Source organism: Salmo salar, chromosome ssa11 (genome assembly GCF_905237065.1).
Source record: "Salmo salar chromosome ssa11, Ssal_v3.1, whole genome shotgun sequence".
NCBI classification, from domain to species: domain Eukaryota; kingdom Metazoa; phylum Chordata; class Actinopteri; order Salmoniformes; family Salmonidae; genus Salmo; species Salmo salar.
Window position 1 is genome coordinate 53247305 of NC_059452.1, and position 25576 is coordinate 53272880.

Consider the following 25576-nt stretch of genomic DNA (forward strand, 5'->3'; position numbering starts at 1 on the left):
ACACACCAGGCCCCCCTCCCCAGGACACACCAGGCCCCCCTCCCCAGGACACACCAGGTCCCCTCCCCAGGTCTCTCCCCAGGTCCCCTCCCCAGGACACACCAGGCCCCCTCCCCAGGACACACCAGGTCCCCTCCCCAGGACACACCAGGACCCTCCCCAGGACACACCAGGCCCCCTTCCCAGGTCCCCTCCCCAGGCCCCCTCCCCAGGACACACCAGGCCCCCCTCCCCAGGACACACCAGGTCCCCTCCCCAGGTCCCCTCCCCAGGACACACCAGGCCCCCTCCCCAGGCCCCCTCCCCAAGCCCTCTCCCCAGGTCCCCTCCCCAGGACACACCAGGCCCCCCTCCCCAGGACACACCAGGCCCCCTCCCCAGGTCCCCTCCCCAGGCCCCCTCCCCAGGACACACCAGGCCCCCTCCCCAGGTCCCCTCCCCAGGACACACCAGGTCCCCTCCCCAGGTCCCCTCCCCAGGACACACCAGGCCCCCTCCCCAGGACACACCAGGCCCCCTACCCAGGTCCCCTCCCCAGGACACACCAGGCCCCCTCCCCAGGTCCCCTCCCCAGGACACACCAGGCCCCCTCCACAGGCCCCCTCCCCAGGACACACCAGGCCCCCTCCCCAGGACACACCAGGCCCCCTCCCCAGGACACACCAGGCCCCCTCCCCAGGTCCCCTCCCCAGGACACACCAGGTCCCCTCCCCAGGACACACCAGGTCCCCTCCCCAGGACACACCAGGTCCCCTCCCCAAGACACACCAGGCCCCCTCCCCCAGGTCCCCTCCCCAGGACACACCAGGCCCCCTCCCCAGGACACACCAGGCCCCCTCCCCAGGCTCCCTCCCCAGGACACACCAGGCCCCCTCCCCAGGTCCCCTCCCCAGGACACACCAGGCCCCCTCCCCAGGACACACCAGGCCCACTCCCCCAGGTCCCCTCCCCAGGACACACCAGGCCCCCTCCCCAGGACACACCAGATCCCCTCCCCGTGTTCTGATATCACTGGATCAACACACAGATAAACCACATCTTGATCCATGTGATTATCAATGTAGGACAACAAACAGGAGGTAGACAGTGTGTTGCATAAGTCAGAGCAAGGTCAGCCTTGGGGGGAGGGGCTAAGATCTCTCCAAGACTGTTGAGTCAACAGAAAACAAGCTCTGGACTGGGTTAATGTATTAGCGCTTGGCTGGAACAAAAACCTGCACCCATTACATAAAAGGGGTGAGAGACTAGATGTCATGTCTTCCCAGTATGGGGACCTCCTATATATGATTATAGGTCTAATCATAGAAATACATACAGTATAAAATCCCTTTAAATTTAATAGGATCTATATGGGGATAATAGTGAAGATTCGTCGTTTCACTTTTAAAATGTATTCGCCTACATTTTTTTTTTTTTATGTGTGTGTCATAAATACAACCAGTCATGCTGTAGCTCAGTTGGTAGAGCATGGCGCTTGCAACGCCAGTGTTGTGGGTTCGATTCACCACGGGGGACCAGTCCTTAAAAAATGTAATAAAATGTATGCATTCACTACTGTAAGTCGCTCTGGATAAGAGCGTCTGCTAAATGACTAAAATGTCAAATGTTTTCATCTAACTGTCAAACAATTACTTCAAAAGGCTCATGTATAAGCTTCCCTTCCGCACGTTATTCAGGGACGGCTGAACGACAAGGGGTGAGAGAATAGCTGTTACGTCTCATGTTTCTGCTTATCATTTCTGTCATTTTGGTGGAAGGCTATTTGTTAGTGAACTTGTCTATAATTCGATAAACGCAGCTTCTCTTCTGTCATTAACCTAATGTTCCTCCCAGAACACTCAATAAAAACGATCAGCAGAATGATGTCATAAATCAATAGAACGAAATCAACGCATCATCGACAAATCTAGTTGACATCGGGTAAAGTTCTCTCTTTCATTTCTGCTTCTCTCACACGGAGCGAGAACATTTGAGGAGCGAGGGAGAACAGTTGAGGAGCGGGGGAGAACATTTGAGGAGCGGGGGAGAACATTTGAGGAGTGGGGGAGAGGAGCGAGGGAGAACATTTGAGGAGCGAGGGAGAGGAGCGAGGGAGAACATTTCAGGAGCGGGGGAGAACATCTGAGGAGCGGGGGAGAACATTTGAGGCGCGAGGGAGAACATTTGAGGAGCGAGGGAGAACATTTGAGGAGCGAGGGAGAACATTTGAGGAGCGAGGGAGAACATTTGAGGAGAGGGAGAGAACATTTGAGGAGCGAGGGAGAACATTTGAGGAGCGAGGGAGAACATTTGAGGAGTTGGGGAGAACATTTGAGGAGCGAGGGAGAACATTTGAGGAGCGAGGGAGAACATTTGAGGAGCGAGGGAGAACATTTGAGGAGCGAGGGACAACATTTGAGGAGCGAGGGACAACATTTGAGGAGCGGGGGAGAACAGTTGAGGAGCGAGGGAGAACAGTTGAGGAGCGGGGGAGAACATCTGAGGAGCGGGGGAGAACATCTGAGGAGCGGGGGAGAACATTTGAGGAGCAGGGGAGAGGAGCGAGGGAGAACATTTGAGGAGCGGGGGAGAACATTTGAGGAACGAGGGAGAGGAACGAGGGAGAACATTTGAGGAGCGGGGGAGAACATTTGAGGAGCGGGGAGAACATCTGAGGAGCGAGGGACAACATTTGAGGAGCGGGGAGAGGAGCGAGGGAGAACATTTGAGGAGCGGGGGAGAACATTTGAGGAGCGAGGGAGAGGAGCGAGGGAGAACATTTGAGGAGCGGGGAGAACATTTGAGGAGCGGGGAGAACATTTGAGGCGCGGGGAGAACATTTGAGGAGCGGGGAGAACATTTGAGGAGCGGGGGAGAACATTTGAGGAGCGAGGGGGAACATTTGAGGAGCGAGGGAGAACATTTGAGGAGCAAGGGAGAACATTTGAGGAGCGAGGGAGAGGAGCGAGGGAGAACATTTGAGGAGCGGGGAGAACATTTGAGGCGCGGGTGAGAACATTTGAGGCGCGGGGGAGAACATTTGAGGAGCGGGGGAGAACATTTGAGGAGCGAGGGAGAACATTTGAGGAGCGAGGGAGAACATTTGAGGAGCGAGGGAGAACATTTGAGGAGCGAGGGAGAACATTTGAGGAGAGGGGGAGAACATTTGAGGAGCGAGGGAGAACATTTGAGGAGAGGGGGGAGAACATTTGAGGAGCGAGGGGAGAACATTTGAGGAGCGAGGGGGAGAACATTTGAGGAGCTAGGGAGAACATTTCAGGAGCGAGGGAGAACATTTGAGGAGCGAGGGAGAACATTTGAGGAGCGGGGTAGAACATTTGAGGGGCGAGGGAGAACATTTGAGGAGCGGGGGAGAACATTTGAGGAGCGAGGGAGAACATTTCAGGAGCAGGAGAGAACATTTGAGGAGCGAGGGAGAACATTTGAGGAGCGAGGGAGAACATTTGAGGAGCGAGGGAGAACATTTGAGGAGCGAGGGAGAACATTTGAGGAGCGGGGGAGAACATTTGAGGAGCGGGGGAGAACATTTCAGGAGCGAGGGAGAACATTTCAGGAGCAGGAGAGAACATTTGAGGAGCGAGGGAGAACATTTGAGGAGCGGGGGAGAACATTTGAGGAGCGGGGGAGAACATTTGAGGAGCTAGGGAGAACATTTCAGGAGCGAGGGAGAACATTTGAGGAGCGAGGGAAAACATTTGAGGAGCGGGGTAGAACATTTGAGGGGCGAGGGAGAACATTTGAGGTGCGGGGGAGAACATTTGAGGAGCGAGGGAGAACATTTCAGGAGCAGGAGAGAACATTTGAGGAGCGAGGGAGAACATTTGAGGAGCGGGGGAGAACATTTGAGGAGCGGGGGAGAACATTTACGGACCTGGGAGATTTCAGTTTGACCAGTTTAAAAGAAAATGAAAAGCTGTGAAAACAATCCATCATGCTGAAAGAAATACATCATATTTCTCCATTCTGGTTCCAGAGACAAAATTAACTTTTGGTCTATAATTTTAATGCAAGGAACACCTAGTTCTGCAGGAGTTAGTATTATAATAGTCTACATGAGGTCTACAGTCAGTGTCCAGACTTCAGTTAATATTATAATAGACTACAGTCAGTGTCCAGACTTCAGGTAATATTATAATAGACTACAGTCAGTGTCCAGACTTCAGTTAATATTATAATAGACTAGAGTCAGTGTCCAGACTTCAGTTAATATTATAATAGACTACATGAGGTCTACGGTCAGTGTTCAGACTACAGTTAATATTATAATAGACTACAGTCAGTGTCCAGACTTCAGTTAATATTATAATAGACTACAGCCAGTGTCCAGACTTCAGTTAATATTATAATAGACTACATGAGGTCTACAGTCAGTGTCCAGACTTCAGGTAATATTATAATAGACCACATTCGGTGTCCAGACTTCAGTTAATATTATAATAGACTACAGTCAGTGTCCAGACTTCAGAGACTATTCCATCTATCAGGCTATATCCAAACTGCGCCATTTGATAAATGCAAAAGAGACGTCACTTCCAAAACCCCCAGAAAGTGTTATGAATGACATTTAGTAATTACCATTCATTAGGCCCAAGTCTTGGAAGCTGAATTGTTGGCTACATTGATGCCAGCCAGCGTCTCGGCTACTCGTCTCTGCCTTGGTAAAATGTCCGCGTTACCATCCAACTACACACCGCATTTAAGAGCATATTTCATACGTTTTCAAATCTATTCGCTCATTTTTCATGCGTCTGACATTCGGTAATGATAAATAGTGTAATAGCCTACAGTCTTCCTGAAATCTGTTTAATTATTGTGATAGGCTCACGTTTTACCGGCACGGCGTACCCTCACGGTTTACCGGCACGGAGTACCCTCACGATTTACCGGCACGGCGTACCCTCACGATTTACCGGCACGGCGTACCCTCACGATTTACCGGCACGGCGTACCCTCACGATTTACCGGCACGGCGTACCCTCACGATTTACCGGCACGGCGTACCCTCGCGTTTTACCGGCACGGCGTACCCTCGCGTTTTACCGGCACGGCGTACCCTCGCGTTTTACCGGCACGGCGTACCCTCACGATTTACCAGCACGGCGTACCCTCACGATTTACCAGCACGGCATACCCTCATGATTTACCAGCACGGCATACCCTCATGATTTACCCGGATCGCCTTACTTTCACCCCTGATTCCACACACAATAGAGGTACTCACCATAGAACAGTCCTGTTACCTGACTAGGTAATACTGAGCTACCTGACTAGGTAATACTGAGTTACCTGACTAGGTAATACTGAGTTACCTGAGTAGGTCATACTGAGTTACCTGACTAGGTAATACTGAGTTACCTGACTAGGTAATACCGAGCTACCTGACTAGGTAATACCGAGTTACCTGACTAGGCAATACGGGGTTACCTGACTAGGCAATACCGGGTTACCTGACTAGGTAATACCGGGTTACCTGACTAGGTAATACCGGGTTACCTGACTAGGTAATACCGGGTTACCTGACTAGGTAATACCGGGTTACCTGAATAGGTAATACCGGGTTACCTGACTAGGTAATACCGGGTTACCTGACTAGGTAATACCGGGTTACCTGACTAGGTAATACCGGGTTACGTGACTAGGTAATACCGGGTTACCTGACTAGGTAATACCGAGTTACCTGACTAGGTAATACTGATTACCTGACTAGGTACCTACCTGCCTGCCTGTCCCCCAGCCATCCCCTGCTGTCCTACCTGCCTGGCTGTCCTCCAGCCATCCCCTGCTGTCCTACCTGCCTGGCTGTCCTCCAGCCATCCCCTGCTGTCCTACCTGCCTGGCTGTCCCCCAGCCATCCCCTGCTGTCCTACCTGCCTGGTTGTCCCCCATGGCTCCTATCCCCTATATAGTGCACTACCTTTGACCAGAGTCCTATGGGCCCTGGCCAAAAGTAACGCACTATATAGGGAATAGGGTGCCATGTCGGATAGACCCGCTCTCTGTTTGCTCACATTATCCACTATCACATTATACACTATCACACATTATCCACTACCACATATTATCCATTATCACACATCATCCACTATCACACATTATCCCCTATCACACATTATCCTCTAACACACATTATCCCCTATCACACATGATCCCCTATCACACATGATCCACTACCACACATTATCCACTACCACATTATTCACTATCGCACATTATCCACTACTGCACATTATCCACTACCACACATTATCCACTATCACATTATCCACTATCACACATTATTCACTATCACACATTATCCACTATCACACATGATCCCCCATCACATTATCCACTACCACACATTATCCACTATCACACATTATCCACTATCACATTATTCACAATCACACATTATCCAGTATCACATTATCCAGTATCACATTATCCACTACCACACATTATCCAGTACCACCCATTATCCACTACCACACATTATCCGCTATCACACATTATCCCCTATCACACATTATCCACTATCACATTATTCACTATCACACATTATCCACTATCACATTATTCACTATCACACATTATCCACTATCACATTATCCACTATCACATTATCCACTATCACACATTATCCACTATCACACATTATCCACTATCACACATTATCCACTATCACACATTATCCACTACCACACATTATCCACTACCACACATTATCCACTACCACACATTATCCACTAGTGTATCATCCATAAATCTGCCAGAGTGACCTCTGGACAGGACACTAGTCTATCTCCTGTTTCTGTAGAGTGAGTACTCCCCCTGGACAGGACACTAGTCTATCTCCTGTTTCTGTAGAGTGAGTACTCCTCTGGACAGGACACTAGTCTATCTCCTGTTTCTGTAGAGTGAGTACTCCCCCTGGACAGGACACTAGTCTATCTCCTGTTTCTGTAGAGTGAGCACTCCCCCTGGACAGGACACTAGTCTATCTCCTGTTTCTGTAGAGTGAGTACTCCCCCTGGACAGGACACTAGTCCATCTCCTGTTTCTACAGTGTGAGGCAGGTGTTCTTTTACACTTGTGTGTACAAGGTAGTTGTTGTGGAATTGGTAGATTACTTGTTAGATATTACTGCATGGTCGGAACTAGAAGCACAAGCATTTCGCTACACTTGCATTAACACCTGCTAACCATGTGTATGTGACAAATAACATTTGATTTGAGGAAAAACTCCTGGCCTTAATTAATTCCATATAGAACGATAGACCCTATTGTCAGGGATTTCTTCGTCGGAGGACGATATGGCGAAATCATCATCGGAAAATGAGGACCAATATGCAGCAGAGTTGAGATGGTTCATTTTGAACATTTAATAAATTCCAAAACGAACATACAAAATAACAAAAACGAACGCACGATACACTGACAGTCCTGTTAGGCTTACACACGCTAAACACGAAACAATCTCCCACAAATACACAGACAAACACACCCAACTAATATAGGACTTCCAATCAAAGGCAACACCACACAGCTGCCTTCAATTGGAAGTCCACCCCAATTAACTCAACATAGAAACAGATCAACCAGACTACACATGGAAATACATCAACATAGACCATAACTCAAAACCCGGAAATAATAAATCAAACGCCCTCCTAACTAACACACCAACCTGAACCACATAAAACAAATACCCTCTGCCACGTCCTGACCAAACTAAAATGACAATTAACCCTTATACTGGCCAGGACGTGACACCTATTCTATTTTCTGGACTAAAATATCTCTAGTATTAAAATATCTTAGTAAATACTTTACCTGGAACATGACAGTGAAGAAGACCACTATGATGGTAGTGGCCACGAAGTAGTCTTTAGCCGGGACCCGTTCTGCGTCCAGCAGCACCACCAAGGCAAACGCCACCGCCCCTCGCAGGCCACCGTACGACATCACCACCTGGTCGATCTTGTCCAATGGGACGAGGCGGAACCAGTTCAACACCCAGGTCTGCATGACCACACCTGAAAGAGATCAGAGAGTATTGATCAGCTACAGTATATTACTTATCCCCCCCACAACAATATAAATGATGTCATACCAATACATTGTCAGACTCATCATTGAGTACAGAGTACAATCTTGATTATTGATAAAGGGCGGCAGGGTAGCCTAGTGGTTACAGCGTTGGACTAGTAATCGAAATGTTGCAAGTTCAAATCCTCGAGCCGACAAGGTCCAAATCTGTCGTTCTGCCCCCTGAACAAGGCAGTTTAACCCACTGTTCCTAGGCCGTCATTGAAAATAAGAATTTGTTCTTAACTGACTTGCCTAGTTAAATAAAGATGAATAAAATTGATTAAGGGCAGGAGATATTCAGCCACCTTTTGGAGTTAATTGAAAGAGTGATTATTTTATCATCTAACTCTGTTTGGCATTAAAGGTTTTATTGCGGGGCCCGATCACTGATAATACACGCTGGATCCTCAAGACTCTGTTCAGTATCTGTGTGTAGAGCAAGCACCCTGACGAAAGGCTCTTTCAGACAAGCACCCTGACGAAAGGCTCTTTCAGACAAGCACCCTGACGAAAGGCTCTTTCAGACAAGCACCCTGACGAAAGGCTCTTCAGACAAGCTCCCTGACGAAAGGCTCTTTCAGACAAGCACCCTGACGAAAGGCTCTTTCAGACAAGCACCCTGAAGAAAGGCTCTCCAGACAAGCTCCCTGACGAAAGGCTCTCCAGACAAGCTCCCTGACGAAAGGCTCTCCAGACAAGCACCCTGATGAAAGGCTCTCCAGACAAGCTCCCTGACGAAAGGCTCTCCAGACAAGCACCCTGACGAAAGGCTCTTTCAGACAAGCACCCTGACGAAAGGCTCTTCAGACAAGCACCCTGACGAAAGGCTCTCCAGACAAGCACCCTGACGAAAGGCTCTTCAGACAAGCACCCTGACGAAAGGCTCTCCAGACAAGCACCCTGACGAAAGGCTCTTTCAGACAAGCACCCTGAAGAAAGGCTCTCTAGACAAGCTCCCTGACGAAAGGCTCTTCAGACAAGCACCCTGACGAAAGGCTCGTTCAGACAAGCACCCTGACGAAAGGCTCTCCAGACAAGCACCTTGACGAAAGACTCTTCAGACAAGCGCCATGACGAAAGGCTCTCCAGACAAGCACCCTGACGAAAGGCTCTTTCAGACAAGCACCCTGACGAAAGGCTCTTCCAGACAAGCACCCTAACGAAAGGCTCGTTCAGACAAGCACCCTGACGAAAGGCTCTTCAGACAAGCACCCTGAAGAAAGGCTCATTCAGACAAGCACCCTGACGAAAGGCTCATTCAGACAAGCACCCTGACGAAAGGATCTTTCAGACAAGCACCCTGACGAAAGGCTCTTTCAGACAAAAAGTGTTGGGTCAAATAAATCCACAGTAAGGACAGAGAAGTGCTCCTTTCTTTGTGGTTCGTAGGTCCACTCTCACCCAGGGGCTACAATCCCTGATACACAGTGGTATATTATTGCTATTCACCTTCAGCTACGTGTGGATTAACAACGTTGGGTACAGTATCAATGTTTAGTAAGGCAGCACCTACCCAGGGCCCTGAAGACGAAGATAAAGATGAGCGTACAGGAGATGAGTCCTGTGTCCCAGGCCCACTTAGACTTGTCCACGGCTGAGATGCCCAGGAAGATGAAAATGATGGTCTCGGCGATGCTGGCTAGGGTTTTCATCGTGTACTTCACCGTGGTACGAGACTTCTGGGATATGTTGGCCTCTACGTACTTGTTACAGCCGATACCACAGAACGTCATTCTGAAAGTGGAGAGAGAGAGAGAAAGAGGACAGGAGAGGACCAGGGTCCAGAGTTACAAAACACTTTACAAAACACAAAATGTTTCTTAAGAAAAAAAATTAAGAAGTTCATAAGATAGTTTGTTAGTGCAATTCCTCAACAATATCGTAAGATTTAATGATTTTCTTACAAACTCCTCAAATATCTTCTTAAGATGTTTGTTGCTAGGCAACCGATTTAGCTAGCTATCTAGTTAGCAATGGCAATCATGTTAGCATATTTCCAACTGAGATGACTGTTTTTGGGTTTAAAAATAATCAATACTGAAACTTTCAGATGAAGTTTGTGAGTGAATTAAGTTCAATTGTTTTCATGAGCTGTTTTCTCTCACTGCCCTTGAGTTTAAAACAATGGTTTAGATATCTTGGAATTTAAAAACATTTCCCACAAACTTCATTTTCAAGAATATAATTTCTTAACTTTTTTGCTTAAGGAGAAACATAAGTTAACAGTGTAAGAGAATTTCCAAGAACCTTTTAGAGGAATAACAACTTTGCTTAACTTTCTTCTTAAGTCTATAGTTAAGTTATAGTTATAGTTATGAGAAAAAAATGGCAGTTAATTAACAAGACATTTCTTCTAAAGAAGGTTTAGAGAATCTGGGCCCAGGGCCCTAACCAATCTACACACAATACCCTATAACGACAAAGCAAAAACAGGTTTTTAGAAATGTTTGCTAATTTATATATATTTTTAACTGAATTATTACATTTACATAAGTATTCAGACCCTTTATTTCAGTACTTTGTTGAACCACCTTTGGCAGCGATTAGCCTCGCGTCTTCTTGGGTATGATGCTACAAGCTTGGTACACCTGTATTTGCAACCTCCCCAGGTTGGATAGGGAGCATCGAGTTTCTCCCATTGTTCTCTACAGATCTTCTCAAGCTCTGTCAGGTTGGAAGGGGAGCGTCGCTGCACAGCTATTTTCAGGTCTCTCCACAGATGTTCGATCGGGTTCAAGTCTGGGTTCTGGCTGGGCCACTCAAGGACATTCAAGAGACTTGTCCCGAAGCCACTCCTGCGTTGTCTTGGCTGTGTGCTTAGGGTCGTTGTCCTGTTGGAAGGTGAACCTTCACCCCAGTCTGAGGTCCTGAGCGCTTTGGAGCAGGTTTTCATCGAGGATCTCTCTGTACTTTGCTCCGTTCATTTTTCCCTCGAACCTGACTAGTCTCCCAGTTCTTGCTGCTGAAAAACATCCCCACAGCATGATGCTGCCACCACCATGCTTCACCGTAGGGATGGTGCCAATTTTCCTCCAGATGTGACGCTTGGCATTCAGGCCAAAGAGTTCAATCTTGGTTTCATCAGACCAGAGAATCTTGTTTCTTATGGTCTGAGAGTCTTTAGGTGCCTTTTGTCAAACTCCAAGCGGGCTGTCATGGGCATTTTACTGAGGAGTGGCTTACGTCTGGCCACTCTACCATAAAGGCCTGATTGGTGGAGTGCTGCAGAGATGGTTGTCCTTCTGGAAGTTTCTCCCATCTCCACAGAGGAACTCTGGAGCTCTGTCAGAGTGACCATCGGGTTCTTGGTCACCTCCCTGACCAAGGCCCTTCTCCCCTGATTGCTCAGTTTGGCCGGGCGGCCAGCTCTAGGAAGAGTCTTGGTGGTTCCAAACTTCTTCCATTTAAGAAGGATGGAGGCCACTGTGTACTTGGGGACCTTCAATGCAGCAGAAATGTTTTGGTACCCTTCCCCAGATCTGTGTCTCAACACAATCCTGTCTCGGAGCTCTACGGACAATTCCTTTGACCTCATGGCTTGGATTATGCTCTGAAATGCACTGTCAACTGTGGGACCTTATATAGACAGGTGTGTGCCTTTCCAAATCATGTCCAATCAGTTGCATTTACCACAAGGTGGACTCCAATCAAGTTGTAGAAACATCTCAAGGATGATCAATGGAAACAGGATACAGCTGAGCTCAATTTCGAGTCTCATAACAAAGGGTCTGAATACTTTTTTATTTTTTGAATACATTTTTAATAAATTTGCTATTATTTTTTCTTGCTTTGTCATAATGGGTTATTGTGATGTCATAATGGGTTATTGTGGTGTCATAATGGGTTATTGTGGTGTCATAATGGGTTATTGTTTGTAGATTGCTGAGGAAAATGTTTTATTTAATACATTTTAGAATACGGCTGTAACGTAATAAAATGTGGAAAAAGTCAAAGGGTCTGAATACTTTGAGGAGGCACTGTACACACACACACACACACACACACACACACACACACACACACACACACACACACACACACACACACACACACACACACACACACACACACACACACACCCTAACGACAGCAGAATAAAAAAATACATAGAAGAAAATACATGAGCCTTATGCAACATCTTTTTGAGTGCAGACCATCACATTTTCTGTGGTGATTTCTATAACACATACTAAAGATGTACTCACGACAAGATGGCGGACAGAGAGAAGAGTTCAGCGGTGAGGTAGGCCAGGTAGACCATGAGGAAGACCAAGAGAGGCTCAATGATGCGGACCTTCTTGGTGAAACGTGTGATGAAGGCTAGGAGAGCAGCAAAGATCAGACCCACCATGGTTCCCCCAATACTGACGATGAGGAATGAGGCTGAGGAGGGAAAGGAAGGAGAGGAGGGGGGAGGAGGAAGGGTGGAGGGAGACAGGGAGGAAGAGGAGAGGGGAGGAGGAAGGGTGGAGAGAGAGGGAGGAAGAGGAGAGGGAGGAAGAGGAGTGAGGAGGAGGAAGATGGGGAGGAGGAGGGGTAGAGGGAGACAGGGAGGAAGAGGAGAGGGGAGGAGGAGGAGGGGGAAGGGTAGAGGGAGACAGCGAGGAAGAGGAGGAAGATGGGGAGAAGGAGGGGTAGAGGGAGACAGGGAGGAAGAGGAGAGGAGGAAGATGGGGAGGAGGAGGAAGGGTGGAGGGAGACAGGGAGGAAGAGGAGAGGGGAGGAGGAAGATGGGGAGAAGGAGGGGTAGAGGGAGACAGGGAGGTAGAGGGAGACAGGGAGGAAGAGGAGAGGGGAGGAGGAAGATGGGGAGGAGGAAGGGTGGGGAGAGAGGGAGGAAGAGGAGAGGGGAGGAGGAAGATGGGGAGGAGGAGGAGGAAGGGTAGAGGGAGACAGGGAGGACGACGAGAGGGAAGGAGGAAGATGGGGAGGAGGAGGAAGGGTGGAGGGAGACAGGGAGAAAGAGGAGAGGGGAGGAGGAAGATGGGGAGGAGGAGGAGGAAGGGTAGAGGGAGACAGGGAGGAAGAGGAGAGGGGAGGAGGAGGAGGGGGAAGGGTGGAGGGAGACAGGGAGGAAGAGGAGAGGGGAGGAGGAAGATGGGGAGAAGGAGGGGTAGAGGGAGACAGGGAGGAAGAGGAGAGGAGGAAGATGGGGAGGAGGAGGAAGGGTGGAGGGAGACAGGGAGGAAGAGGGAGAGGAGGAGGAAGATGGGGAGGGAGAGAGAGGAAGGGTGGAGGGAGAGGGGAGGAGGAAGAGGGGAGGCACAGGGGAAGTGGGAGAGTCTTTAGGTTGAGAGACAGGAAATCAGGACAGGGTCTCATAGCTGTAGTTTATTTACAAGTACACTAACAGACTACAGCTAATAACAGAACACATCCTCACCCACTCCTTTGAAATAGTCAGCTGTCTGAACATTCTCAGGGCCCACCTCCACGAAGGACATGTACACCTTATACAACACCTGCAGAGAAGGACAAATTACATCATCAGTAGATTGTCTTTGTAACTCTCTCCATAACACAATGCGTTCTCTATACAGGTGGGTGTTACTTATTGGTAGTGTACAGCACACTGCAGGCCTGGGGTTGGTTATAACCCTGATCCACTATTAAAGGCCTGGGGTTGGTTATAACCCTGATCCACTATTAAAGGCCTGGGGTTGGTTATAACCCTGATCCACTATTAAAGGCCTGGGGTTGGTTATAACCCTGATCCACTATTAAAGGCCTGGGGTTGGTTATAAGCCTGATCCACTATTAAAGGCTTGGGGTTGGTTATAACCCTGATCCACTTTTAAAGGCCTGGGGTTGGGTATAACCCTGATCCACTATTAAAGGCCTGGCGTTGGTTATAACCCTGATCCACTGTTAAGGGTCTGGGGTTGGTTATAACACTGATCCACTATTAAAGGCCTGGGGTTGGTTATAACCCCGATCCACTATTAAAGGCCTGGGGTTGGTTATAACCCTGGTACACTATTAAAGGCCTGGGGTTGGTTATAACCCCGATCCACTATTAAAGGCCTGGGGTTGGTTATAACCCTGGTCCACTATTAAAGGCCTGGGGTTGGTTATAACCCCGATCCACTATTAAAGTCCTGGGGTTGGTTAAAACCCTGGTCCACTATTAAAGGCCTGGGTTTGGTTATAACCCCGATCCACTATTAAAGGCCTGGGGTTGGTTATAACCCTGATCCACTATTAAAGGCCTGGGGTTGGTTATAACCCTGATCCATTATTAAAGGCCTGTGGTTGGTTATAACCCTGATCCACTATTAAAGGCCTGGGGTTGGTTATAACCCTGATCCACTATTAAAGGCCTGGGGTTGGTTATAAGCCTGATCCACTATTAAAGGCTTGGGGTTGGTTATAACCCTGATCCACTTTTAAAGGCCTGGGGTTGGGTATAACCCTGATCCACTATTAAAGGCCTGGCGTTGGTTATAACCCTGATCCACTGTTAAGGGTCTGGGGTTGGTTATAACACTGATCCACTATTAAAGGCCTGGGGTTGGTTATAACCCCAATCCACTATTAAAGGCCTTGGGTTGGTTATAACCCTGGTCCACTATTAAAGGCCTGGGGTTGGTTATAACCCCGATCCACTATTAAAGGCCTGGGGTTGGTTATAACCCTGATCCACTATTAAAGGCCCGGGGTTAGTTATAACCCTGATCCACTATTAAAGGCCCGGGGTTAGTTATAACCCTGATCCACTATTAAAGGCCCGGGGTTAGTTATAACCCTGATCCACTATTAAAGGCCTGGGGTTGGTTATAACCCTGAACCACTATTAAAGGCCTGGGTTTGGTTAAAACCCTGATCCACTATAAAGGCCTGTGGTTGGATATAACCAATCCTCACCACGGGCTGCACAGCGTAGAGTAGAAGTGCTGATCTAGCATCAGTTTAGCCTAGGATCTAGGCTCAGCGCTCCTACTCTGAAACGGTTGATCCATACAGACGACAGTGGTTGGCGTCAGCGCTTGGCTCTTCTGCAGTTTAATCTTCCCCGTAAACCAACATACAGTAGGCTGGGTTTCTCTCCTCACATTTTTACATTTTAGTCATTTAGCAGACGCTCTTATCCAGAGCGACTTACAGTAGTGAATGCATACATTTCATTTATTAAATTTTTTTCTGTGCTGGCCCCCCTGTGGGAATCGAACCCACAACCCTGGCGTTGCAAACACCATGCTCTACTAACTGAGCTACAGGGTGTGGTAGCAACACTGTACAAAGCAGAGGGCCTGAAATCCTAGGTTACATCCCCAAATAGCACCCTATTCTCAAGTCAGTGCACTAAAAAAAAGGGGAATTAGGGTTCCATTTGGGACGCAGATCATAGTGTCCGGGGTGACGGTGTTAACTTCACAACTCACTGGACCAAAAAAAGAGTTAAAGACCGTAGAAAAAGTTCCGTGAGTTAATAAAAACGTTAAAAAAAGAGACCGAACGGCAACAAGTCGGTTGTGTTGTGCTGATACACCAAAGAACAAAGAGATATGAGAGAGAGGTTTTATTTTTACGTGTTCAGCACTAGAATGTTACTGTGTTCACACGCAACAATGTAAATAGACTTTCTAATGCGTCTAACGGCCTATTCTGAAAAACCCCTTGAGCAAAGCCGCTTAGATTTCTCATCAAATAAGCCTGAGCTTGAGACCCTGGGGGGGGAACGGATTACGGTTAACCAGACCTGGGTTCAAATAGTATTTGCTTTAGGCTTCGCGTGCCAGGTGGACATGGTTTTAAACATTTCAGACTTTTCCATCGGTTCAATCGTAAACGGACAAGCTCAATCAAGCACAGATACAGTGTTTGGAAAATGATTTCAAATTGTATTTCAACCCAGGTTGGTTTGTGGCTAGCTAACAGGGCCCCTTGTTAGCCCCTCAGTCCTAGCCTGCTCATCCATATAGCTAGCGGGACAAGACTGTAACTACCAATTGGATATCACGAAATTTGGGGAGAAAAAGGGGTACAAAAATCAAATATAATTGTAAAAGCTCTGCAGAATGTAAATACCTGTGTTGTTGTTATTGCTGTGCAGCATCGATGCTGACCAGGTGAATACTAGTCTTGTTGTTATTGCTGTGCAGCATCGATGCTGACCAGGACAATACTAGTCTTGTTGTTATTGCTGTGCAGCATCGATGCTGACCAGGACAATACTAGTCTTGCTGTTATTGATGTGCAGCATCGATGCTGACCAGGTGAATACTAGTCTTGTTGTTATTGCTGTGCAGCATCGATGCTGACCAGGAGGATACTAGTCTTTTTGTTATTGCTGTGCAGCATCGATGCTGACCAGGACAATACTAGTCTTGCTGTTATTGCTGTGCAGCATCGATGATGACCAGGTGAATACTAGTCTTGTTGTTATTGCTGTGCAGCATCGATGCTGACCAGGAGGATACTAGTCTTTTTGTTATTGCTGTGCAGCATCGATGCTGACCAGGACAATACTAGTCTTGCTGTTATTGCTGTGCAGCATCGATGCTGACCAGGTGAATACTAGTCTTGTTGTTATTGCTGTGCAGCATCGATGCTGACCAGGAGGATACTAGTCTTTTTGTTATTGCTGTGCAGCATCGATGCTGACTAGGAGAATACTAGTCTTGTTGTTATTGCTGTGCAGCATCTATGCTGACCAGGACAATACTCGTCTTGTTGTTATTGCTGTGCAGCATCGATGCTGACCAGGTGAACATTTGGATCCCATTTCAGAGTGTTGAGATTTGCTAATAGAAGAGGGATTGGACACTGAACCTAGAGGATTATTCCCTACAGAGAGTAGATTATTAAACTGGCCGAGAGTTGAGGGTATTCATGGAGCTGTGTGAATCCCTCCTCTTCAGATGACCAGGGTATTCATGGAGCTGTGTGAATCCCTCCTCTTCAGTTGACCAGGGTATTCATGGAGCTGTGTGAATCCCTCCTCTTCAGTTGACCAGGGTATTCATGGAGCTGTGTGAATCCCTCTTCAGTTGGCCAGGGAATTCATGGAGCTGTGTGAATCCCTCTTCAGTTGGCCAGAGTATTCATGGAGCTGTGTGAATCCCTCTTCAGTTAACCAGGGTATTCATGGAGCTGTGTGAATCCCTCTTCTTCAGATGACCAGGGTATTCATGGAGCTGTGTGAATCCCCTCCTCTTCAGATGACCAGGGTATTCATGGAGCTGTATGAATCCCTCCTCTTCAGATGGCCAGGGTATTCATGGAGCTGTGTGAATCCCTCTTCAGTTGACCAGGGTATTCATGGAGCTGTGTGAATCCCTCCTCTTCAGATGACCAGGGTATTCATGGAGCTGTGAGAATCCTCTTCAGATGACCAGGGTATTCATGGAGCTGTATGAATCCCTCTTCAGTTGACCAGGGTATTCATGGAGATGTGTGAATCCCTCCTCTTCAGATGACCAGGGTATTCATGGAGCTGTGTGAATCCCTCTTCAGTTGGCCAGGGAATTCATGGAGCTGTGTGAATCCCTCTTCAGTTGGCCAGAGTATTCATGGAGCTGTGTGAATCCCTCTTCAGTTAACCAGGGTATTCATGGAGCTGTGTGAATCCCTCTTCTTCAGATGACCAGGGTATTCATGGAGCTGTTTGAATCCCCTCCTCTTCAGATGACCAGGGTATTCATGGAGCTGTATGAATCCCTCCTCTTCAGATGGCCAGGGTATTCATGGAGCTGTGTGAATCCCTCTTCAGTTGACCAGGGTATTCATGGAGCTGTGTGAATCCCTCCTCTTCAGATGACTAGGGTATTCATGGAGCTGTGAGAATCCTCTTCAGATGACCAGGGTATTCATGGAGCTGTATGAATCCCTCTTCAGTTGACCAGGGTATTCATGGAGATGTGTGAATCCCTCCTCTTCAGATGACCAGGGTATTCATGGAGCTGTGTGAATCCTCTTCAGATGACCAGGGTATTCATGGAACTGTGTGAATCCTCTTCAGATGACCAGGGTATTCATGGAACTGTGTGAATCCCTCTTCAGATGACCAGGGTATTCATGGAGCTGTGTGAATCCCTCCTCTTCAGATGACCAGGGTATTCATGGAGCTGTGTGAATCCCTCTACATATGACCAGGGTATTCATGGAGCTGGGTGAATCCCTCCTCTTCAGATGACCAGGGTATTCATGGAGCTGTGAGAATCCTCTTCAGATGACCAGGGTATTCATGGAGCTGTATGAATCCCTCTTCAGATGACCAGGGTATTCACGGAGCTGTGTGAATCCCTCTTCAGTTGACCAGGGTATTCATGGAGCTGTGTGAATCCCTCCTCTTCAGATGACCAGGGTATTCATGGAGCTGTGTGAATCCTCTTCAGATGACCAGGGTATTCATGGAACTGTGTGAATCCCTCTTCAGATGACCAGGGTATTCATGGAGCTGTGTGAATCCCTCCTCTTCAGATGACCAGGGTATTCTTGGAGCTGTACGAATCCCTCTACATATGACCAGGGTATTCATGGAAATGGGTGAATCCCTCCTCTTCAGATGACCATGGTATTCATGGAGCTGTGTGAATCCCTCCTCTTCAGATGACCAGGGTATTCATGGAGCTGTGAAAATCCCTCCTCTTCAGTTGACCAGGGTATTCATGGAGCTGTGTGAATCCCTCTTCAGTTTGCCAGGGTATTCATGGAGCTGTGTGAATCCCTCTTCAGTTGACCAGAGTATTCATGGAGCTGTGTGAATCCCTCTTCAGTTGACCAGGGTATTCATGGAGCTGTGTGAATCCCTCTTCTTCAGATGACCAGGGTATTCATGGAGCTGTGTGAATCCCTCCTCTTCAGATGACCAGGGTATTCATGGAGCTGTATGAATCCCTCCTCATCAGATGACCAGGGTATTCATGGAGCTGTATGAATCCCTCCTCATCAGATGACCAGGGTATTCATGGAGCTGTGTGAATCCCTCTTCAGATGACCAGGGTATTCATGGAGCTGTGTGAATCCCTCCTCTTCAGATGACCAGGGTATTCATGGAGCTGTATGAATCCCTCTTCAGATGACCAGGGTATTCATGGAGCTGTGAGAATCCCTCCTCTTCAGTTGACCAGGGTATTCATGGAGCTGTGTGAATCCCTCCTCTTCAGTTGACCAGGGTATTCATGGAGCTGTGTGAATCCCTCTTCAGTTGACCAGGGTATTCATGGAGCTGTGTGAATCCCTCCTCTTCAGATGACCAGGGTATTCATGGAGCTGTGTGAATCCCTCCTCTTCAGATGACCAGGGTATTCATGGAACTGTGTGAATCCCTCTTCAGATGACCAGGGTATTCATGGAGCTGTGTGAATCCCTCCTCTTCAGATGACCAGGGTATTCATGGAGCTGTGTGAATCCCTCTACATATGACCAGGGTATTCATGGAGCTGGGTGAATACCTCCTCTTCAGATGACCAGGGTATTCATGGAGCTGTGAGAATCCCTCCTCTTCAGTTGACCAGGGTATTCATGGAGCTGTGTGAATCCCTCCTCTTCAGTTGACAAGGTTATTCATGGAGCTGTGTGAATCCCTCTTCAGTTGACCAGGGTATTCATGGAGCTGTGTGAATCCCTCCTCTTCAGATGACCAGGGTATTCATGGAGCTGTGTGAATCCCTCCTCTTCAGTTCACCAGGGTATTCAGGGAGCTGTATGAATCCCTCTACAGATGACCAGGGTATTCATGGAGCTGTATGAATCCCTCTACAGATGACCAGGGTATTCATGGAGCTGTGTGAATATCTCCTCTTCAGATGACCAGGGTATTCATGGAGCTGTATGAATCCCTCTTCAGTTGACCAGGGTATTCATGGAGCTGTGTGAATCCCTCTTCTTCAGATGCAGGGTATTCATGGAGCTGTGTGAATCCCTCCTCTTCAGATGACCAGGGTATTAATGGAGCTGTATGAATCCCTCCTCTTCAGATGACCAGGGTATTCATGGAGCTGTGTGAATCCCTCCTCTTCAGATGACCAGGGTATTCATGGAGCTGTGTGAATCCCTCCCCTTCAGATGACCAGGGTATTCATGGAGCTGTATGAATCCCTCTTCAGATGACCAGGGTATTCATGGAGCTGTGTGAATCCCTCCTCTTCAGATGACCAGGGTATTCATGGGGATGTGTGAATCCTCTTCAGATGACCAGGGTATTCATGGAACTGTGTGAATCCCTCTTCAGATGACCAGGGTATTCATGGAGCTGTGTGAATCCCTCCTCTTCAGATGACCAGGGTATTCATGGAGCTGTGTGAATCCCTCTTCAGTTGGCCAGGGAATTCATGGAGCTGTGTGAATCCCTCCTCTTCAGATGACCAGGGTATTCATGGAGCTGTATGAATCCCTCCTCTTCAGATGGCCAGGGTATTCATGGAGCTGTGTGAATCCCTCTTCAGTTGACCAGGGTATTCATGGAGCTGTGTGAATCCCTCCTCTTCAGATGACCAGGGTATTCATGGAGCTGTGAGAATCCTCTTCAGATGACCAGGGTATTCATGGAACTGTGTGAATCCTCTTCAGATGACCAGGGTATTCATGGAACTGTGTGAATCCCTCTTCAGATGACCAGGGTATTCATGGAGCTGTGTGAATCCCTCCTCTTCAGATGACCAGGGTATTCATGGAGCTGTGTGAATCACTCTACATATGACCAGGGTATTCATGGAGCTGGGTGAATCCCTCCTCTTCAGATGACCAGGGTATTCATGGAGCTGTGAGAATCCTCTTCAGATGACCAGGGTATTCATGGAGCTGTATGAATCCCTCTTCAGATGACCAGGGTATTCACGGAGCTGTGTGAATCCCTCTTCAGTTGACCAGGGTATTCATGGAGCTGTGTGAATCCCTCCTCTTCAGATGACCAGGGTATTCATGGAGCTGTGTGAATCCTCTTCAGATGACCAGGGTATTCATGGAACTGTGTGAATCCCTCTTCAGATGACCAGGGTATTCATGGAGCTGTGTGAATCCCTCCTCTTCAGATGACCAGGGTATTCATGGAGCTGTATGAATCCCTCTACATATGACCAGGGTATTCATGGAAATGGGTGAATCCCTCCTCTTCAGATGACCATGGTATTCATGGAGCTGTGTGAATCCCTCCTCTTCAGATGACCAGGGTATTCATGGAGCTGTGAGAATCCCTCCTCTTCAGTTGACCAGGGTATTCATGGAGCTGTGTGAATCCCTCTTCAGTTTGCCAGGGTATTCATGGAGCTGTGTGAATCCCTCTTCAGTTGACCAGAGTATTCATGGAGCTGTGTGAATCCCTCTTCAGTTGACCAGGGTATTCATGGAGCTGTGTGAATCCCTCTTCTTCAGATGACCAGGGTATTCATGGAGCTGTGTGAATCCCTCTTCAGTTGACCAGGGTATTCATGGAGCTGTGTGAATCCCTCCTCTTCAGATGACCAGGGTATTCATGGAGCTGTGAGAATCCTCTTCAGATGACCAGGGTATTCATGGAACTGTGTGAATCCTCTTCAGATGACCAGGGTATTCATGGAACTGTGTGAATCCCTCTTCAGATGACCAGGGTATTCATGGAGCTGTGTGAATCCCTCCTCTTCAGATGACCAGGGTATTCATGGAGCTGTGTGAATCACTCTACATATGACCAGGGTATTCATGGAGCTGGGTGAATCCCTCCTCTTCAGATGACCAGGGTATTCATGGAGCTGTGAGAATCCTCTTCAGATGACCAGGGTATTCATGGAGCTGTATGAATCCCTCTTCAGATGACCAGGGTATTCACGGAGCTGTGTGAATCCCTCTTCAGTTGACCAGGGTATTCATGGAGCTGTGTGAATCCCTCCTCTTCAGATGACCAGGGTATTCATGGAGCTGTGTGAATCCTCTTCAGATGACCAAGGTATTCATGGAACTGTGTGAATCCCTCTTCAGATGACCAGGGTATTCATGGAGCTGTGTGAATCCCTCCTCTTCAGATGACCAGGGTATTCATGGAGCTGTATGAATCCCTCTACATATGACCAGGGTATTCATGGAAATGGGTGAATCCCTCCTCTTCAGATGACCATGGTATTCATGGAGCTGTGTGAATCCCTCCTCTTCAGATGACCAGGGTATTCATGGAGCTGTGAGAATCCCTCCTCTTCAGTTGACCAGGGTATTCATGGAGCTGTGTGAATCCCTCTTCAGTTTGCCAGGGTATTCATGGAGCAGTGTGAATCCCTCTTCAGTTGACCAGAGTATTCATGGAGCTGTGTGAATCACTCTTCAGTTGACCAGGGTATTCATGGAGCTGTGTGAATCCCTCTTCTTCAGATGACCAGGGTATTCATGGAGCTGTGTGAATCCCTCCTCTTCAGATGACCAGGGTATTCATGGAGCTGTATGAATCCCTCCTCATCAGATGACCAGGGTATTCATGGCGCTGTGTGAATCCCTCTTCAGATGACCAGGGTATTCATGGAGCTGTGTGAATCCCTCCTCTTCAGATGACCAGGGTATTCATGGAGCTGTATGAATCCCTCTTCAGATGACCAGGGTATTCATGGAGCTGTGTGAATCCCTCTTCAGTTGACAAGGGTATTCATGGAGCTGTGTGAATCCCTCCTCTTCAGATGACCAGGGTATTCATGGAGCTGTGTGAATCCTCTTCATATGACCAGGGTATTCATGGAACTGTGTGAATCCCTCTTCAGATGACCAGGGTATTCATGGAGCTGGGTGAATCCCTCCTCTTCAGTTGACCAGGGTATTCATGGAGCTGTGTGAATCCCTCCTCTTCAGTTGACCAGGGTATTCATGGAGCTGTGTGAATCCTCTTCAGATGACCAGGGTATTCATGGAACTGTGTGAATCCCTCTTCAGATGACCAGGGTATTCATGGAGCTGTGTGAATCCCTCCACTTCAGATGACTAGGGTATTCATGCAGCTGTGTGAATCCCTCCTCTTCAGATGACCAGGGTATTTATGGAGCTGTGAGAATCCCTCCTCTTCAGTTGACCAGGGTATTCATGGAGCTGTGTGAATCCCTCCTCTTCAGTTGACCAGGGTATTCATGGAGCTGTGTGAATCCCTCTTCAGTTGACCAGGGTATTCATGGAGCTGTGTGAATCCCTCCTCTTCAGATGACCAGGGTATTCATGGAGCTGTGTGAATCCCTTCTCTTCAGATGACCAGGGTATTCATGGAGCTGTGTGAATCCCTCTACATATGACCAGGGTATTCATGGAGCTGGGTGAATCCCTCCTCTTCAGATGACCAGGGTATTCATGGAGCTGTGTGAATCCCTCTTCAGTTGACCAGGGTATTCATGGAGCTGTGTGAATCCCTCCTCTTCAGATGACCAGGGTATTCATGGAGCTGTGTGAATCCTCTTCAGATGACCAGGGTATTCATGGAACTGTGTGAATCCCTCTTCAGATGACCAGGGTATTCATGGAGCTGTGTGAATCCCTCCTCTTCAGATGACCAGGGTATTCATGGAGCTGTATGAATCCCTCTACATATGACCAGGGTATTCATGGGAATGGGTGAATCCCTCCTCTTCAGATGACCATGGTATTCATGGAGCTGTGTGAATCCCTCCTCTTCAGATGACCAGGGTATTCATGGAGCTGTGAGAATCCCTCCTCTTCAGTTGACCAGGGTATTCATGGAGCTGTGTGAATCCCTCTTCTTCAGATGACCAGGGTATTCATGGAGCTGTGTGAATCCCTCCTCTTGAGATGACCAGGGTATTCATGGAGCAGTATGAATCCCTCCTCATCAGATGGCCAGGGTATTCATGGAGCTGTGTGAATCCCTCTTCAGATGACCAGGGTATTCATGGAGCTGTGTGAATCCCTCCTCTTCAGATGACCAGGGTATTCATGGAGCTGTATGAATCCCTCTTCAGATGACCAGGGTATTCATGGAGCTGTATGAATCCCTCTACAGATGAACAGGGTATTAATGGAGCTGTATGAATCCCTCTTCATACACCAGGGTATTCATGGAGCTGTGTGAATCCCTCCTCTTCAGATGACCAGGGCATTCATGGAGCTGTGAGAATCCCTCCTCTTCAGTTGACCAGAGTATTCATGGAGCTGTGTGAATCCCTCCTCTTCAGATGACCAGGGTATTAATGGAGCTGTATGAATCCCTCCTCTTCAGATGACCAGGGTATTCATGGAGCTGTGTGAATCCCTCCCCTTCAGATGACCAGGGTATTCATGGAGCTGTATGAATCCCTCTTCAGATGACCAGGGTATTCATGGAACTGTGTGAATCCCTCTTCAGATGACCAGGGTATTCATGGAGCTGTGTGAATCCCTCCTCTTCAGATGACCAGGGTATTCATGGAGCTGTGTGAATCCCTCTTCAGTTGGCCAGGGAATTCATGGAGCTGTGTGAATCCCTCCTCTTCACATGACCAGGGTATTCATGGAGCTGTGAGAATCCTCTTCAGATGACCAGGGTATTCATGGAACTGTGTGAATCCTCTTCAGATGACCAGGGTATTCATGGAACTGTGTGAATCCCTCTTCAGATGACCAGGGTATTCATGGAGCTGTGTGAATCCCTCCTCTTCAGATGACCAGGGTATTCATGGAGCTGTGTGAATCACTCTACATATGACCAGGGTATTCATGGAGCTGGGTGAATCCCTCCTCTTCAGATGACCAGGGTATTCATGGAGCTGTGAGAATCCTCTTCAGATGACCAGGGTATTCATCGAGCTGTATGAATCCCTCTTCAGATGACCAGGGTATTCACGGAGCTGTGTGAATCCCTCTTCAGTTGACCAGGGTATTCATGGAGCTGTGTGAATCCCTCCTCTTCAGATGACCAGGGTATTCATGGAGCTGTGTGAATCCTCTTCAGATGACCAGGGTATTCATGGAACTGTGTGAATCCCTCTTCAGATGACCAGGGTATTCATGGAGCTGTGTGAATCCCTCCTCTTCAGATGACCAGGGTATTCATGGAGCTGTATGAATCCCTCTACATATGACCAGGGTATTCATGGAAATGGGTGAATCCCTCCTCTTCAGATGACCATGGTATTCATGGAGCTGTGTGAATCCCTCCTCTTCAGATGACCAGGGTATTCATGGAGCTGTGAGAATCCCTCCTCTTCAGTTGACCAGGGTATTCATGGAGCTGTGTGAATCCCTCTTCAGTTTGCCAGGGTATTCATGGAGCTGTGTGAATCCCTCTTCAGTTGACCAGAGTATTCATGGAGCTGTGTGAATCCCTCTTCAGTTGACCAGGGTATTCATGGAGCTGTGTGAATCCCTCTTCTTCAGATGACCAGGGTATTCATGGAGCTGTGTGAATCCCTCTTCAGTTGACCAGGGTATTCATGGAGCTGTGTGAATCCCTCCTCTTCAGATGACCAGGGTATTCATGGAGCTGTGAGAATCCTCTTCAGATGACCAGGGTATTCATGGAACTGTGTGAATCCTCTTCAGATGACCAGGGTATTCATGGAACTGTGTGAATCCCTCTTCAGATGACCAGGGTATTCATGGAGCTGTGTGAATCCCTCCTCTTCAGATG

The 25576-nt window shown here is 48.1% G+C and overlaps 1 protein-coding gene across 1 annotated transcript in view; it reads right to left on the reverse strand.

Annotated features, from left to right (window-relative positions):
• Positions 1-25576, reverse strand: part of LOC106592605 (sodium/hydrogen exchanger 5) — a 144200-nt gene that overhangs the window by 15866 nt on the left and 102758 nt on the right. The window contains exons 5-8 of the mRNA XM_045689767.1: positions 13454-13532; positions 12276-12453; positions 9584-9804; positions 7813-8015 (exon numbers count right to left, since the gene is read on the reverse strand). Coding sequence (XP_045545723.1) covers positions 7813-8015; positions 9584-9804; positions 12276-12453; positions 13454-13532 — 681 coding nt within the window. The remainder of the gene's footprint in view (positions 1-7812; positions 8016-9583; positions 9805-12275; positions 12454-13453; positions 13533-25576) is intronic.